The sequence below is a fragment of the Pimephales promelas genome, chromosome 1, assembly GCF_988280905.1.
Source record: "Pimephales promelas chromosome 1, fPimPro1.hap1.1, whole genome shotgun sequence".
In the NCBI taxonomy this organism is placed as follows: domain Eukaryota; kingdom Metazoa; phylum Chordata; class Actinopteri; order Cypriniformes; family Leuciscidae; genus Pimephales; species Pimephales promelas.
In genome coordinates this window covers 23,406,787-23,424,913 of record NC_142769.1, presented here as the reverse complement: position 1 = coordinate 23,424,913, position 18,127 = coordinate 23,406,787, and the positions used below count along the sequence as shown (strand labels likewise).

General features: G+C 37.6%; 1 protein-coding gene across 4 annotated transcripts in view; it reads right to left on the bottom strand.

Moving 5' to 3' along the window:
• Window positions 1–642: 642 nt before the first annotated feature.
• Window positions 643–18,127, bottom strand: part of sin3ab (SIN3 transcription regulator family member Ab) — a 31,308-nt gene continuing 13,823 nt past the window's right edge. For 2 of the 4 annotated variants that reach the window (XM_089129352.1, XM_089129353.1), the window contains exons 7-21: window positions 17,229–17,381; window positions 16,991–17,146; window positions 16,786–16,869; window positions 16,542–16,660; window positions 16,137–16,347; window positions 15,545–15,661; window positions 15,214–15,452; window positions 14,082–14,265; window positions 13,423–13,990; window positions 11,598–11,767; window positions 9,833–10,006; window positions 7,821–7,913; window positions 4,775–4,869; window positions 2,785–2,986; window positions 643–2,176 (exon numbers count right to left, since the gene is read on the bottom strand). In XM_089129352.1, the coding sequence (XP_088985478.1) occupies window positions 1,955–2,176; window positions 2,785–2,986; window positions 4,775–4,869; window positions 7,821–7,913; window positions 9,833–10,006; window positions 11,598–11,767; window positions 13,423–13,990; window positions 14,082–14,265; window positions 15,214–15,452; window positions 15,545–15,661; window positions 16,137–16,347; window positions 16,542–16,660; window positions 16,786–16,869; window positions 16,991–17,146; window positions 17,229–17,381 (2,787 nt within the window). In that variant the 3' untranslated portion in view covers window positions 643–1,954. The other 2 variants (XM_089129354.1, XM_089129355.1) reach the window with 2 other exon arrangements.

The following is an 18,127-nucleotide window of genomic DNA, read 5'->3' as shown; positions in this document are numbered from 1 at the left end:
AAAGCATCAATATGTGACGCCTTGGGATGAGAATGCGTTGTATATACACACAATAATTTGTTTTTTCCAAAATATGAAAACTCAATAATATAAGACATTTGCAAATGCAAACAACAAACATGTGGCTAATAGTTTGTAAAATAATCAAGGGTCAAAAGAAAGTGTTGGAATCTTACATTAAAAACATGTTTTCATTTAATGCTCTGAGAGTTATGGACTTGTAGAGCCTTTTATGACCAATTTTTCCAGAGACTGCTTAACTATAATGCAGGCTCAAATCTTAAGTGAATAATGAGACATATCGAACCCGCACCCCTTTTTATTAACTGTTGTGTTAAATTTCACTGTAAACTTGTATTACTCCATTTGGTGTTAAAATCTAAAATTAACATGAGAACTCTGAATAACTGCATGCTTCAGTGTTATGAGAGTTCGAGTGATGTTTTGGGTCACATTTCAGTGTAGAACATTATTACACTTGTCCACCAGGAGACGGTCCCAACGCTCCCTCTGCTGCCAGTGTGGAAACAGTGCACATTAATTATGCATTCTCATATTCAAAGCATGTGAACGTAATTCAGTGAGAAAACAAGCATGCATTATTGATCGTTACGGTTCCAGGCAGCAAGACACACGGCAGGGTAATCTACTACAATTCTGTTTTATTTCAATCTTTAAAACAATAAGTAATAATATAAAAGGGCTGTACATGAGAACATAGAAACATGCCATCATTGCCTTCTTTAAATATGTTTTACATATTTGTCAGCATAAACCAAAGCCTCAAAGCACACACAAATGTGCCCCAAGTTACATTTCCAGACTTCTCGTTATAAGAGGGCAAAATGGGACCAAACAGGATCGTTTCTAAGTTCTACTCAGAACACAGGCAGTGATATCACAAATTTGAATACAAGTTCAGATAAGGGCCAAATATAGCGTCATGAAAAATGATCCTATACAACATCTGCAACAACAGATGTCAAAACGAACATTTTTTGTGACTACATGAAGAGAGGAGACAGAGCGACCAGACAAAACACTTTAAACAAGTACTCCCTTTGGTAAGAATATTCGAAGTGTTTTCTTAAACATCCCAGCATTAGCCTCCCCCACTACGCAGATAGGGAAGCCTAAGATCTGAACTACGTAACAGTGAAGGTTGTCTGAATATAAACAGTCAGGCATATATATATACACATTGTATTTACATTACAAGAGCTTTTGTGACTGTACTTATTCTGGTGTTCCTGATTGACACGTTGTGGCTGGTATCTTGGATGTCTATTAATTAACAGTAATACCTTCATTAATGGTGCTGTAATTAACCAGTGAAAAGAGACCTTAATTACATTTCATGTATATTGCGAACAATAGACTAGGGAAATTCACATCACCATTCCTGGTTTAGCTGCATAGCCCCAAACACAGAGGCTTTTTTTTTTTTTTTTAAAAACTCAAGAGTCAAGATTTTATGTCTTCATCAGACATTTTCTCTCATTTGTTTGAGCATGTGTGTGGTTTAAGTAATCCACAAAAGATTGCTAATAAACTACTATTCACCTTGAGGAGATGAAAAATAACAAACGATATACAAATGGGCATGGATTTGACCTGTATTTGTAAACCACCCTTTTCACAAAAAGCCTCTAAAAAAAGACAAAAGAGATTCTTATTGAGAATGAAACGAATGTCTGACAAGAGCTGCAGCATTTTCTTGCCCTCATGATTAAAGGACAATTACCAACTGGGTATAAAGTCCAGGAAGGGGGGGTAACGGGGGGTTGTTAAGACTCCAATCTAAAAATTTAAAAAGGTAAAAATAAAAAAAGAAAGTGAGCAATCTTCAAAGAACTCAATGACGGTCCGATTTTAATTTCAGTGCTACTTCAGTCATCATAAAAACAACATAAAAAGGAGGTAAAAGCCCCGCCTTGTTTTGAAAACTTGAGCTTTACAATGTAGTGCCATAGGTGACTTTATATTTGTTGATGTTCTGGAAGTGGACGATCTTGGGTTCACAGACCGTTCTGCAGGGCAGTAGCCCCTCCCGGCCCTCTCCCATCAGCCACTTGTGTGTGGCGGCTGCCATGTCGCTGGTCACATGATCTTTCCGCCACCTGTCCAGCCACGCCTGAAAGCGCTGATGCAGACGAGTGCTTACTCGCTGGTGAGACTGAAAACCATTGAGAAAAACGGAAATCAAATCATTGTAAAACATCTCAAAACAAATTCCTTTATCACATTGATTCTTAACTGTAATTACATTTGTAAAAAAAAAAACGTGAAGATGTGAATCATATTTTCCACTCAATAAACAGAATTAGAAGTGGTAACATTCTGGAATCACTAAATTTATTGGGATTGTCCACTCAAAATTTATAATTCTGTCACAATTTACTCCCCCCTCATGTTGTTCCAAACCTATAAGACATTCTTCTGTGGATTAGAAAAGATATTTTGAGGACTGTTGATAACCAAACAGTTTCAGTCCCCATTGACTTTCATTGTTCTTTTTAGGTCAATGGGAACCAAAACTGTATAGTTACCATAATTCTTCAAAACATCTGCTTAGTCAGTCATACCGGTTTGATGAAAGAATTGTCATTTTTGGGTGGACTATATTTTAAAATATCAACACTTCCAGATTCTGTTAACACAAATAATCATTTTAATATCATAAGATAATTACAGAGGAAATTTCTCATTTATTAAGAGGGCCTTCGAATATGGTGTTGGACATTGGTGAGCCCTCAAGTCTAAAAAGTTTGATCATCTATATACCTGATGCGCTCTCAGCTGTGCAGTGCGTCGGTACATGTAGTCCTCCGACTTGAAGACGTACACCATCTTGTAGGAGTTGAGCTTAAACATGCACTCCATCTTCGAGTCCTCGCCACCCTCAGAGGATTTCTTGGCCGTTTCTTTGACCTCTCTCATCTGCACCTCTTGACCTTTCTGGCACTTCCGGATTCGCCTTAGATTCCTTAAAAAAAGAAAAGGGCGCATTGTTTCATTAAAGAAACTTTCTGAGATTTAGTACAAATGCTATCAAACATGTTAAAGCTCAGTATCTGACAGCTTAAGGAGAGGAAGATCCTAATCTAAAAGAGAAATTATGCAACTGTCTACAGTGCACCTTGGTCTTAATATATATCATAAAATATCAACAAATACGATTATTTCCATTGAAAACTCATATCCATGGCAAATTCATATTGATCAAGTGCCAAATCAAGGTTTTGGGTGGATAAAAAAAAGAAAAAGAAAAAGTCAAAAAAAAAAAAAAGAAACCGGACAGTTAATTTCCTTGCTTCAATTAAAGACTAAAATTAGAAGTGTACTTACCAAAGGTTACAGATGTGAATGGGCATAGAAACCATGACTCTTATTTTGAATTCAGGACTTCACTTAAAGAAACTAGCCAATCGTCACAAAAAAAGAAACCAGGTAGGGAATTAGGTTAAATAGCCAGGATATGGGTTGACATTGTGCATTATGCATTGCATGACCATGCACTAGAAATGTTTGTTGCATTACTTTTCTTAGCAAAAACAGTGGTGCAATGTAAGCTACACAACCTCACACTGCACATAAACAGAAAAGAATCAATAAAAAAAATAAAATAAAAGAAATTGATTGTCTGAATCTGGATGGAGACATCAAGAGCATCTCTCCAGCACTGCACATAAAACATGCATAAAAACAAAAAAGAACAAGCAAATCAATCATCCTTCCCATGCTAGAGCTCAAACGTCTGTTGGAAAGAAATACACGCACATTTGAGGATAAAATCCAGACCAGATTTTTATTGACAAGCCCCTCTCTGAAATACAGCCGTGTTTGTGTCAGACCATGGTGAGTTTAATTTCGAGTCACAGCACTACTTTGTAAACTGACAACCCCAATCGAACTCGAGAAAGAATCATCTCTGAGATCTCAGCATACAAGGTCTACTCACTCAAATCTCTGACTATAAAAACATTTACACACAAGAATGAAATCAAGTTACATACAGAAATATATCTGAGAATAGAATTACACAAAGAGACCACACCACACTTTATATGAGAAAGCAAAGACGTTTTCTGACACCCAAGAGTGGGCTGTTTTAAAAAGATTGTGAAAACTATTCAAAGGAAAAAAAGTACAGATCTGAACAGAGCACTCAGGCTCATCTTATCTAAATGCAGTCTTCAGTCTCTCCCAAAGAAAATGATGACTCGACCGAACCCCGTTAAGAGCAGGCATTTAAAAACATCTTCCATTTTCTCAGATGATAAACATTAAAATAAAATGAATTTTTCCACCTCATTAAACGTGTTATAAAGGCTCAGCCGCTATTATATGCCCTAAAATAAAAAAGGGTGCACACAATTTCAGATGACACCTCTGCACACATTCCCCACAAACACACCATACGTACAATTCATAAATAAGCATAAAATAACCAATGTGACTGTATTGTGGCCACATCTGAGCAGAGATAAACCACCTAACAATGCGTTTTCATTAAATAAATTCTCAGTAAAGTGCTAATGCAAGCAGGCAGAGAGCTCATGTGTGTTTGGGTAGAAAAAAAAAACAAAAAACAAAACAAAAAGCCAGGCGATTACAAACAGGCAGCACTTGTACAGTGTAACTCCCAGACATTTTCCCAAGACTACCGTAAGCATTCCTGGGATGTTCCTGTCTTGAGTTGATGCTTGATGGGAAGGGGGCAAGTGTAAAGGACTCATGGCTCTAAAGATGGGTGTACTTGGCTGAGCCTCACCTGGGTAGAAACACAGGCTTCTGGGACAGGTGCTCTCGCAGTTCTGGAGAGGCCGAGCTGGTGTTCAGATATCGCTCCACGTAGTCGGGCCAGCGCTGAAACACACACAGAGACATCCAAGGTTATTCTTACAAGATAAAGAGTCAGTGTTAATAGCTGAATACATTAATAATCAGCAGGATATCCCCTCGGCGTGACAATTCTGTGTATTGTTTTTCATTATTTCTATGAATGAACCTTGTGTATTATGCAAACACTTCATGTATTTCACGTTCTCTCTTTGTTGGAGCACAAACCCAAAACTGACATATCCAATCTAAAAAGAGCAAATCTAATGACATTATTTAAAAAAAGACCTTTATTTTACAGTCCTGTTCCCCATGTACATACTATGTACTTACTATAATTATTACAGTAACTGGGTAATAACTAGGTACTAACCCTAAAACCTAACCCATGTAGTTAACTTATATTACTAGTACTATCTTAGGTAAACTGTAAGTGCAAGTACTTTGAAAAATGGCAACCAAAACATTACATACATGTATAACACTTTAAGAACTAAACATTTGAATTATTAAGGGGTTACAATATAAAAACAGAAACATTTTTTATAAAAAAAGCCAATTTTAATTATTTTGCAGTATAATTTTACAATAAATATATTTTTTAAACATAATTGTACAAGTGAATTAAAAAGTATAGAGTGCTTCTTTGTCTCTCTCTCTCTCTCTCTCTCTCACACACACACACACACACACACACACACACTTGCTTGGCTATCTAAATAGGGACGTTCCATATACATAATTGTTTTTATACTGTACAAACTGTCCCCTTACACTGACCCTACCACTGATCTATATAGAATGACATTTTATAGATCAGTGAACCTACCCATCACAGAAAACTTTCAGCATTTTAACATTAAAAAAACAAAACAAAAATCTTTATATACCAGATTTACAGATGAGAAAGGGAGGTTTTTAGAGATTTTGTCAAGTTTTGGTCACTTCTGGGTACAAATGTGTCCATACAATATAGTTAAGTGCACACACACGCACAGGCACACAGATGGGCTTCAGAATATAGAAAAGTCCAGGAGGAACTGTGGGACCTGATGCAGAAGTTGATGTACTTTGACAACCTATTTCTTCAATGAATGTCCCCTAGAATTCTGTGTGGGTCATTAATGTTGGCAAAATCTGCTGAAGGCCAAAACAGTTCAACACCACTGCCTGATTTCATGGAAAACTTCACAGCAGCCAATTCATTAGGGTCCACTCTCTGTCACCATCCCGACAATCTCTGTAGGCCCTAAGGAAGGATCAGTAGTTCCCTCCATTCAACAAGTAGCACCTTGTTGTTTCTGATCCAGTGGATACTGCCACAGAGAAAGTTCCTTTGCAGCATGTTCAGGTGTTCGGGACAAACTTATACTGCATCCCAAACATTGCCACAAGCCCGAATGAATTTATGAAGGAACTCCCTGAAGAGTGAGAGGCTGGTGTAAGAGTTGCCAACAAAAAGCTTGTAGTCAGTGACCAACATTTTTTCATGCTGTAACGAAGTAATAACTCAAATGGTCTGTGCTCAAAAAGGCGTCTTCTCTCAAATCCCAAGCACAAATAAGTATCTGCCAGGACAATTGTTTTAGTCACCTTTGTGGGTTCATTTTTTCATATGCTGGATGAAGATCTGGATCTGGAACATTCATTTATCAACCAAAATCTGTAAAACATGAAGAGATCTTGCAGGGATCCATCCATTCCTCATACTAAACACGGACAGAAATTTTGTGTAGGCCATGATTTGTGCCAGAAATAACGGCATAATCTTGTCATGGCATGTCCTTTCTTAGAGCCATTTAGACAGTGTCAGAAAACTGCCCCAGTTGTTCATACAGTTCAGAAACCAAGATCTGGTTCACATCCATTGTCACCTCTCTTCTGACGTGCAACAGGAAAGAGCAAGGAGGACACGGCACATTTTTTTTTGTTTTACTCGTTTCCCCTCAACACCTCATGCAGCAGCAGGCGGCACAGATGTACCAGATGTTGTTGGAAACAGCGACGCAGCAGAAATGGCGAAATCTGTTCCTCTGAAAGATGGATCTCAGCCTTCAGGAGACGAGTCATCTGAACGCCTATTGCACAGCACAGAATATAAAGGAATAGCACAAGTACCAAATTTACTGACAACCACATTGGCAGCAAGTTATCATGACTGGTCTGTGCATTGCAACACTCATTTTGATGTCACATTATGTGGTCCATGCCCCCATGATTTTAAAGCACATTTCAGATCTAGTGCTTTAAAAACTTGAAATAGCACATTTTGTTTGTCAAAAATATTCATGTCTCACCTCTAATAGTCTTAAAGAACCTTTCAGAAGGTGATGTGTTCTTGCATTTCGTTGTGCTATATTTTTTATTCTTTAATGGCGCTTTTCCACTACACAGTACCGGCTCAACTCGCCTTTGTTTGGTTTTTCACTGTGTAAAGGTTGTACCTGTACCTGCTTTCGGGTACTTTTTTTGTTTCTCCTCCAGCGAGGTTCTGAGCGAGCTGAGGCGACACTAAAAAAAACACTGCCGACTGCTGATTGGTCAGAAAGAATCGTCACTATTCTCTGCGTCATCATTGCACGCGCCACATGGGGGATCCAGAATAACCCCGCCATTTTTAAATAGTTTGGCCAGAGATAGTTACTAAACTTACTACTATTATTATTATGGCAACTCGGAAGAATACGGCGTGGTCAAACGAGGAGGTGCAGACTTTCCTTTGTTTGGTTGCCGAAGAGAGGATCCAGCGAGAGCTTGATGGGGCAACAAGGAACGAAAGGCGTCGCCATGACGACCGGATACTATTTGTGGAGGTATAATCTGCTATTGAAAACGGAGCGAAAAGCAAGCTGAGTCGAGTCAAGCTGGTACTGGAAATGGAAAAGCACCATAATTGTTGGTTTATAAAAACATGCAATAGGGACAACGTTTGCTGTGAAGTAACTTTTCACCACTGTGAGCGAATCTTGGGAATGTACCTCAGTATCCACAGGTCCATCCGAGTTCTCTTCCTCTGTGTCCAACAGCTCCACAGCCAGCTGCACAGTCCCCTTAGACTTCTGGAACAGTAACTGTAATACACACACATAATAATTAAATGTAATACACGCCAACTATAATAATGATATATTCAGCCTGTGAGATCTCACATAAATTGAGAGACAATATTAAATCTTTGCACTTGTACAAACTCATTTGTACAAACTATTGAAAGAGTCAAAGATGCAGTTTTTCTTATACATTCAAATAAGTTTTCACCTAAAATGTTGAGAAAAAAATACATTATGAGCTTTATAGATGCATATTTATATACAGTACACAGGGCTCCAGGATAAAATTTGAAGTTCTACAGATGGTGGGAATTGATGGTTAAAATTACTATTGTATAAGTAAATTACTAATAGTAAGTTACTAATAATATTGCATGTTTGTTTATTGGAAATTTAACAGTAAATCACTGAGCATGAATTGAGATACAGATGAAATTGACTTATGAAGCCAACAAGTGCTCCTCTGCCATCATCTTCTAGTTATAGTGGTAATTTCATGTTTATTTATTTATTTTTTATAAATATAAAATAAAAGTGTTTGCCACAAAGTTTTAGTTTTATTTTTCATCCATTGTGAATGTTGGCGATTTGTGGATTAAAAAGCCTTTTATAACCCGTTCGTTCATGGCACAATGTTCCTCCTGGTTTCCACATCAGTGCTGTTTGATCTGATATGGTTTATAACAGAATTCTGTGCCAAACTTAAATGCTCCTCACTAGATCTCGCTGTGATGTTATTAATGCTGCAGCAAATTCAAACGTTTTCTCACAGGATCTTCCAGCTGTGTAGGAACGTGTCGGGTGATCAAAGATCAGCCCGCAAATACCTGTTCTAAGCTCGTGCTCAAAATTTCTATCCAATAGAAATGGTGGCGTTTATCAGTTAGGCAACGAGGTGTTGGCACCAGTGCGATCTTTAACAAAACTGTTGCACCGGCAGGAAAAAAGGTCGCAAAATGTGACCATTTTGTCACAGTCTGGAGCCCTGATACACAAACAAAAGTGTGGTCAAACTAAAGTAGTTAAATAAAGTAGAGGTGAAAAGAGGCAGCAGATAACAGTGACTTTGAGAGATGCGGTCATTTACACAAAAAGCAGTGATTTTAGTCGATAAAGCATCCTTGACCGATAGCTTGATGGATGGTCTATTGGCTTGCTTGAAAAACCAACAGAAAGATCTTATCAGCATTTCCCATACAACCATCCTTTACGGAGACTTCAGCTTTGTCACTGTCAATACAATTCTAGTACAAAACAAAAACACTTACTTTCTACAAACACACCATAATATCTTCCCTACACTACTGATACCACTTCCACCCTTCTTGTGCATACTGCATAAAACTACAAAAGCCCAAAGTACACTTTGATTTTGACTCAAACATTTAATGTATGCGTAAAATCCAATGTGTAGATTTTTAAACGTATATCCTATTTGATCGGGTGCGCTAACACAGGCACACGACAGATTCACACTGGAAAGCTTCATCCTTGTCCAGTGCCAGCGTTATTTCTCTCCAGAAGTTGAGTAATGAGTAATAAACATGTCATTGAACTCTCAACTCATATGTGTTTTATTGTTGTCATCTCCAGTTTATTGTTGCCACCTTGTGAACAAACTAATTACTGGAAGAAGAAAACATTCGAGGCGCATATAGTATGCGAGCTGCACATACAGAGTATTCTTATTACGTAGTATATTAAATTTATTATATAGTATGCAATGTATTCTGAACACATTTAGTAAGAAAAAAAAAATGTGTACACAATGCATGATATTGGCGTTACATGCACTGCACACGTTGGTGTATGCGTAAAAAATGGTATACTTTGGGCTTTTAATGTGAATCTTTTGTGGTAGTTTTATCCATACCACTCCAATTCCATAAACAATAAAGAAGTACACAGTGTGTCTAGGTAAAGTAGAGAGATAGTCAAACCTTAAAACAGTTCTCGTCAGACATCAGCTGCTCGGCTTTGCGCTGGTAGGAGGTCTCAACACTGCCTCTGGATGTTTGTGTGGACAGGGACCCACCAGTGGCTTTGTTGGTACACTCGGCAAGGTAAAGATCAGTCACCTGTACACAGATCTCATCGCTTACTATATGTTGCAGCTGTGGGAAATTGAAAAAGAAAAAGAAAGTAATTAGTTGAGATGAAAATGCTCACTGATACACTTTGAGGGAAATTGAAGAACGAACTGGAGTGAAACCAAGTTCTTTTTGGTGTGTTTTAGAGGTTAGCCTGCCAAAGCAAACTTTCCGGAAAAGTTCGCTCCGACTGGTAAACACACGAACCACCACTGCTCTGAGGCTCTGCTTTCTTTGACGTGGACATCTCCTCTGGTTCATTTCTTCTGTTTAGTCCGTCCAGGTCATTGGAGAGCTTGTGCAAACATCCACATCGCTGTGATCAGATTTGTTAACTGCCGTTTTAACACTGCTTTCATTTTTGTGGTGAGTTTATTTTGTTATTGAGAGGAAAGCACGTATTTACATATACATCTAAACTAGGAGTGTGCACGCATATTCGAATTTTCAATCTGTAATTATTATTCGAAAAATAAAATACTATTCGAATTTTACTACATTGCTTTGCTGGCCGTAAATGCAGTGAATCCATGATAAATCCCAAGCACCAGATCGCAGTTATAATTAAATGCACTGGGTGGCGCTGTGGAGTGCGTAAACAAGTAGTGTGTCTTTGATCACATAAAGTTGTCGTCTGCCACGCAAAGTTTGGTATTATTAACTATCTTACTAAATGATTTTACAAAATGGAATTACTTTTGATCAAATTAATTCATTAATCCGAGTTATGATATCATCACCACAATGAGAAATGAAATCCAAACATTCGAATGAGGAAAGGCCGCTGACCATCACTGCATTTACGATGGTGCAGGTAAATGGACCGCAGCTGGACCCCGTGTCATCCGAGATGACAACTTATCTAATAGCAAAATGATTTTGAGACACATACTTCCTTTAAGTTTCGATGAGGGAGACAGAAAATGCAAAGTGCTGTTAGAAACATAGAACATTGATATCTTTTTGTCTCTGAAGCGTCTGTCAACGCAGCGCCTTTTCTCACTCGAGCATAAATTGCCGGCGGCACCCCTTTGTGGATATTATTGTTTTTCTCAACATAAACATCAAACAATATAAATGATAATCATATGCTGAGTCGAGTGTATGTGTACGTTCTGTATGATATCTGGCACAATCTGCTTTATTAGGCGTTTCTTTCTGTTCGCGCTGCTTGACCATGCTTTTATTAATGCTTTTGTTTTTTTATATTTTTTGTTTACACATAGGCCAACTGTTTAACTAAAAGAAAACTTTAACATATACTGTAAGCTTGTGTATATTGGCTAATCATAAACTTGTTTAGAAATGGTGACAAAAACGTCATGTCTTTTTCGATAAACGTCATTTAAATAAACGAATATTCGATTTTTATGAGCCTGAATATTCGAATGCAATATTTTTGAAAAATGCCCATCCCTAATCTAAACAAAACTCCCAGTGGTGTGGTTGGCATCGGAATGATCACTAACAGCATATCGCTGCAAAGGTTACTTCTTTTTACCCCTCAGCGATGAAAATATGAGTATGCTGTGAGTATAATGGGGCCTAAAAGGAAGCTAAAGCCAAAATAACAATGACAATACAAGTAATACAATTAAAAAAAAAAAAAACCTACCTGTCTCACTATACTCTGGACGAGTTTGTCCATGGTGAAGGCAATGTAGGCATGGATGGTAAACATTTCCCTCAGCTGGTCTTCGTATTGAGATGTCTCCATGTTGCCATCCAGAAGGTTTCGCACCATCTCTAAGAAGGCAGAGTAGTAGTCTTCAACATCGATGTCCACTGCAAAACAAACAAGACAATTTTATTTGATCAGTCAAGCAACTGCATTACCAACAAAAACATTACAGCCAATCTGTGAGTCGTTCAAGTAGTTTCCATGGTGATAGCGCCCTGAGGGTTGCGGGCAAATCTGAGAGAAATATCATTAGCTCTAACATGTGTTAAGACCCTTGAGAGAGACTGGTGATAACACATCCTCCTGTCTTCACAAATTTAGGGCATCTCGCACCTTGAATGAGTTCTCAACCTTAAAGGATCATAAAACCACCCTCTTTCAGCTCAAGTCTAGCTCACAATCTTTTTGAAAAATGCAACTTAAATGGGCGTGGATAGCTGAGAGAAGAAGCGAGGGGAGTGGGTGTGGTATGGCCATCACTGTCATCGCCAATGTCCCATGGATATCGACTGTCACTAAAAAGCAGTGGTAAAACGTCAGGAAATGCTAAATTTTTTTATTTATATTAGGGCTGTGCAAAAGTTAATTGCGATTAATCGCATCCAAAATAAAAGTCTGTGTTTACATAATATATTTGTGTGTACTATATATAATTATTTTGTATATATAAATACCTATGCATGCATGTATATATTTAAGAATTATTTGCGCTTAAACTCTGTTTATATATATAAATACATAATCTATATTATATAAATGTAAATATTTTATATATGAATAACACATTTTCTTAAATATATACATGCATGTGTGTGTATTTATATATACAAAATAATTATATACAGCACACACAAATATATTATGTTAACACAGACTTTTATTTTGGATGCGATTAATCGCAATTAATTTTTGCACAGCCCTAATTTATATTTTTATTTATATTTTATATAGCTGGCAAAGTTAAAGTCTTATGAATTACACTTAGACTTTATTATTGTCCTTTCAAAAGTAACTGAATGCCCTGCTAAATATATTAGCCTACAGTAATCGTAATTCTATTTTAAACATATTAATGTAGGCTACATGCATAATTATAATGTCATTATAAAATATATAGTGGTTTAAGACACTATAAATGCTTTTGAAAATTGTTAATTTCCCGCTTAAAAAAATCATTCCGTGCATAGCCTAGATCTATGCGCCCCCTGAATCCCCATAATAAAGATGGCTCTGCGGAGGTGGATGACTTCTCATTTCACACACACACACACACACACACCTCTGAATGGATAGAAAAGTCCTCGGGATACCACATCACTCGCAAGACGCAACTTGGATTGGTTGTCAACAAGGCGAAGTCCACCATTCTCAATAAAGATTTTAAACCCGGACGACGAAAAAAGCGTGAAAAAACTCGTCTTCAATGGTGTTCAACACACATACCTCGGTTTGGTTTGGTTTCATTAAAGCCCAATTTATACTTCTGCTTCAAACTCACGCCGTAGCTACGTCATAGGCTGTGTGTAGTGGGCGAACCCTTCGGCGTAACCTGATGTGCAGCTCTCCAAAATTGCGCGTCAACACGGACAACGACACAGAAGTATAAATGAAATCCAACGCGTAGTCTAAAACGTAGAGCTCTGACGCAGAAGTATAAATCAGCCGTTACACAAAACCAGTGTGAAAATTTAGTGAAAAGGGGAATAAATTCATTTAGCAAAATGAACAGTTGTGTTCTGCTCTGTAATCTGCAACTTACTGGGTTCTTTCAAACGCAGCTGGATGGCCGGGCTGTCGTTCTTCTCTCTTTTCAATCCCAGTACATTCCTTTCCCACTCCCTCTCTCTGGAGTCTTCCTCGATCTGTTTTTCCGCCTGCCCGTAAATCCGGAGCAGTCGGGAGCACAGGATCTGGTGCAGCCGAAGGAAGATGTACCAGTTATTGTTGACAAAGAAGAGGTTGTAGGCATCGTCACAGTTACTCAGCTTCTGCTGAGTAGCTGCTGTATGGCTGAAGAGGAGCTTAGACTTGGCTGACGTCGTCCCATTGTGCTTTTTAGTCCCGTCTTCATCTTGTTCGGTCTCCTCTTCTTCCTCCTCCTCCACATCAGAAAGCTCACCACGCCGAGCGAACAGCATATCGGGGATGAAATGGTAGATGATCTGTTTGATTTTATACTTGTCGTCTTTGTGGATGCCGGACTGCCTCTTGACATGGTGGATGATGAGAGCAGCTGCATCCTCCAGGATCTGGCTGTCCTCGTACATGAGGGTCATGTGAGGGCCTGAGGGAGGGGCGGCATTGTCTTCAGAAGCCTGCTCCTGTCGCTAAGTGGATGAAAAAGGCAATTTTTAAGCATCCTAACAACAATTACGATGCCTTTCATATTTGCGTATGTACATTTAGAATGTTTCTTACCTCATCATAAAGAGACTCGATTTCATTGAGCAGCGTCTTGGAGCGAAACACCTTTGTGTCATTTTGTTTGAAGTTAATACCTTGGTGATCTAAAGACTTCAGGTAATACTTCTCATTCTGTTCTCTCCAGATCTTATTGAAGCCACGCTGAGCCTCTCGCCACTCTTCTTCTTTAATTTTCAGCCTGAGAAGACAAACACACAATGAATTCTGTGAGGAAAACCTGAAATATAAAAGAACTGAATAAGACAGCTCTCCCTGTCTGAAAAAAAGTGCATAATGATGCTATAGGATTGTAATAACCTGGTAAATTACTAAGGTACTACTAAGCCTAAAGTTTTGAACTGCCTAAAGTAACTTTTTTTTTGTGCAATTTGACAAAAAAAATCCAATTGCGATACATAAAGGTTTTCCATCTCATATTTCTGCTGCTTGGATATATATAAAAAAAAGAAAAGAACAAAAGCCGTAATAATCACAGTGAAATAACAGATCTCATATTCAAACAAGTTTGGCTGCCAATAACAGGAACAATAAAAGTTACTTAATTTATATATTTTTTTATTTTATTTAGAAACTTACTGGATCAAAATGTGGAAAAAACCTGGTTCTTCGCATTCACATCCTACTTGAATTTGAAATCAATCAATCAATCAATCAATCAATCAATGATCAATCATGAAATCCATTTGATGGGTCTGGATCAGTCTACTTTGTACTCACACTGTTATTTCTGTAGCAAGTAAGCTAACTTTATATTTAGCAATACATTTTGGTCATCAATTCTTCACTTTCACAAAGCAAAACTAGACAGACTCTAGTCTTTAGTTTGGTTTTAACAGAATGAAGAACTGGTAGCTAAGAAATGTTTTAGATAAAGTCAACATGGAGCACTTTTTTTCAAGATTTTGATCTTAATTTGAAAAACTGTGGAGCCCTATATGGTAGTGAATAATTACCACATTAACGTACTATGCTGTAAACATTATACTCAAAAGAAAACTACCAAGGTAAACGTTAAAAGATATTTTTTTAAACAAAATCCTTTCCTTTTTCATGCAACAATGTATGACATTTTTATCGTTTTCATAAATTTCCTGGGAAGAAGTCAGAAAATAACATTTATGCTGACCTTTTGAGTACAATAGGTACAGAGACAGCAGGGTTGGTCTTGAGCCCATCTATGATGTCTGGAGCTTTGTCACCATATATCCTCTGAATAGCTTTACGGTGGATGACCTCAGAGGAGCCTCCAATGGTGTTGTCCAGTCGGAACTTGGCTTGTTCCTCAGCAGACATGCGCGAGAGCCTCTTTTGAACAGACTCCAGAACACGGATAGTGGCGAGGTTTGTCTCCAGAACCACATCAAGCTTAGTAACACATGACATGTTTGATTAAGCACCAAACTGAATATCCAATTACACCGATTTCTATGACAATGAAGCTTTGTTTTATTTCTTACCTCAAAGCGCTCATCTTCACATCTATATATATGCTCTTCATACTGGGTCTTTTTGGAGCTGACAAAGGTTGAGTCCTCAGACCAGGATGGAAATGACACCCATGTATCATTCAACACCTGAGAAGCATTCAACATTAGCATAGTGCTGTCACAATACCACAATTTCAATACACAATTATCGTGTTCAAAAGAATATTATTATCTATCGACAAAAGAAAATAAAAAAATTATTTGGCCAATGAATCACACTGAAAATTCGAGTGTAGGGAGGCAAAGTTTCTAACTATAAGTGTACAAAATCATATAAAAAGAACTGATCAACACTTCCTGCAGACTACAAAAAACACCCACAATGGCAAGGTAACTTCTTTCAGCTTTAAATATCAAGATTATCATCAATACAGGTATATAGACACCCCCCAACATAACTACCTACAATCTGATATTTTCCTCCAAATAGATTTATAAGTGCCGAGTTAGCCTTGAATTCAGAAACAAAATCCTTTTGTGGTGTGACGTTTGTACATACACGTTGAAATTGTATTTACAAACATGCGTTTACAAACACACCACAATCGAATGGTGTACTCACCTCTTTGCACAGTGGAGTCCTGCCTGTACATCTAGGCTGCTGGAAGCTCTTGGGAAGGGCTCTATAACTGGAGCCCAATCTCTTGCAGGACGCATAATCAATTTCCATTGCAATGCCTTCAGTGGCTCGCTCTTTGGGAAAGCTCTCAATATGGGAACACTCTCTGTAGCCGAGGAAGTTCTTGAACCATGTAAAAAGCTCCGGGAATTTCCTGAAAACCAAAAACAAGCAAAACTGTTAGAAAAAGGTCATAATATTTATTACAATTTTAACAAGTAATAATGTGTAACGAATAATCTTATTGGTTATATTAAGTTATAACTATATATAATCAAATTAAACAATGGCTTCATAAAATCAGTCTGCAAGTGTTTCACAGATTAAATTAATTTGAATTCCACTCACCCCAAAAATGGCAAGACCAACTGCACAAGTTCAGCCCGTGAGATCACTTCTTGGTTGAATATGACCAAACAGCGTAAGAAATTGTCATAAGCCTCTGAACTCCGCAGTGCTTTCCTCACCTAAAAAGAGAGTGGAGCATTTAAGCCATATAACTCACTATACTCCTAGTAATATTTACTGTACCAACATAATGCTGTTGTATATTCCATTGTAATCAGTGCAAGACTATATTGAAAGCAATCACCTTTTCAAAAAAGAGAGATTCAGCACCAATTCCAAGTTTGCTGGCCTCAGCCATCGATTCTTTTGCCATAAACTTTTGCTTTTTCTGTTCAGGAGTAAAAAAAAAAAAGAAAGAACACAATTATTGGTTGATACAATATGTATATAAGAACAGTGTAAAAGAACAGCCATTAAGTACAGTAATGTCAAGTTTTACTCAAAGTCACCTTAACAGGAGGTGTAGTGGGCGGCCCCGAGTGTCTGCGGATCTGACAGCCATTCTGGTTAAAACTCTGCTTATGGTTAGGTTGGGGTCTCTTGACCGTCCCTGCGCGTTCAATTCGCACAGATTCAGCCTTCTCGGCTGTCGTCTTACTCAATAACTGAGGAGAAGGAAAAAAAAGGCTTATGAATAATCAGCTAAACGAGCTCCATGATTTTTAGTTTTCATAATACAGTACTTACCGCTGAACTGTTAGCATCTGGCAGGAACTGGCCGAATTCTGAGAGGAGGTCCTCCTGGTTCTTGAAGAGCTGGGCCACCTGAGCATACACCTGCTGCTCCGTGAGAGTGGGTGTGTAGTTTCCTCCTGCCTCCTTAGCATTACGCTGCTCCTTCTATACAACACACAGAACAGAAAGTTTACAGTAAGCATGCAGCATGAAGAGCTGTAAATTACTTAAGAAGTTTGGGGTCAGTAAGACTTTTTATTGTTTTTGTAAGAAGTCTCTTAGGCTAATTTTTGTATCTTATGTCTTTTATGCTGTTTTTTTTGATTATTTATTTGCTCACAAAACAGTAAAACAAGTAATATTGTAAAATATTGTTAATTACAAATAAATGTTTTATTTCAATACATTTTAAAAAGCAATTTATTTCCATGGTGGGACTTTTAGCAGCCATTACTCTTCATTAGCTATGATTCCATCCACATATTTTAAGCATTTTGGGTTATCATGAAAAAAAAAAAAGATGGATGGAAATGCCAAGATGCACATAAATTCTAAAAAGAAAAAAAAATAATAATAAAAAATCTAAATCTAAAAAAGAAAATGTATACGATAAGAAAAACTATGACCGACCTAATAATTTCCTTGATGTGCATCAAAAAAAGTCCGGTGATTGTCACATGTTCCTTCAGAAATCATTCTAATATGTTGATTTGTTACTCAAAAAAAAGTCTTATAACCAATGTTAGGGTTAGTCATAGGGTTCGTGAATAGAAAGGAGAACAGCATATATTTGAAATGGAAATCTTTTCTAACAGTATACATGTCATTCCTGTCATTTTCGATCAATTTAATGCATCCTTGCTGAACTGAAATATTAATTTCTTTCACAAAAAGTAGAACAATCTTACTGA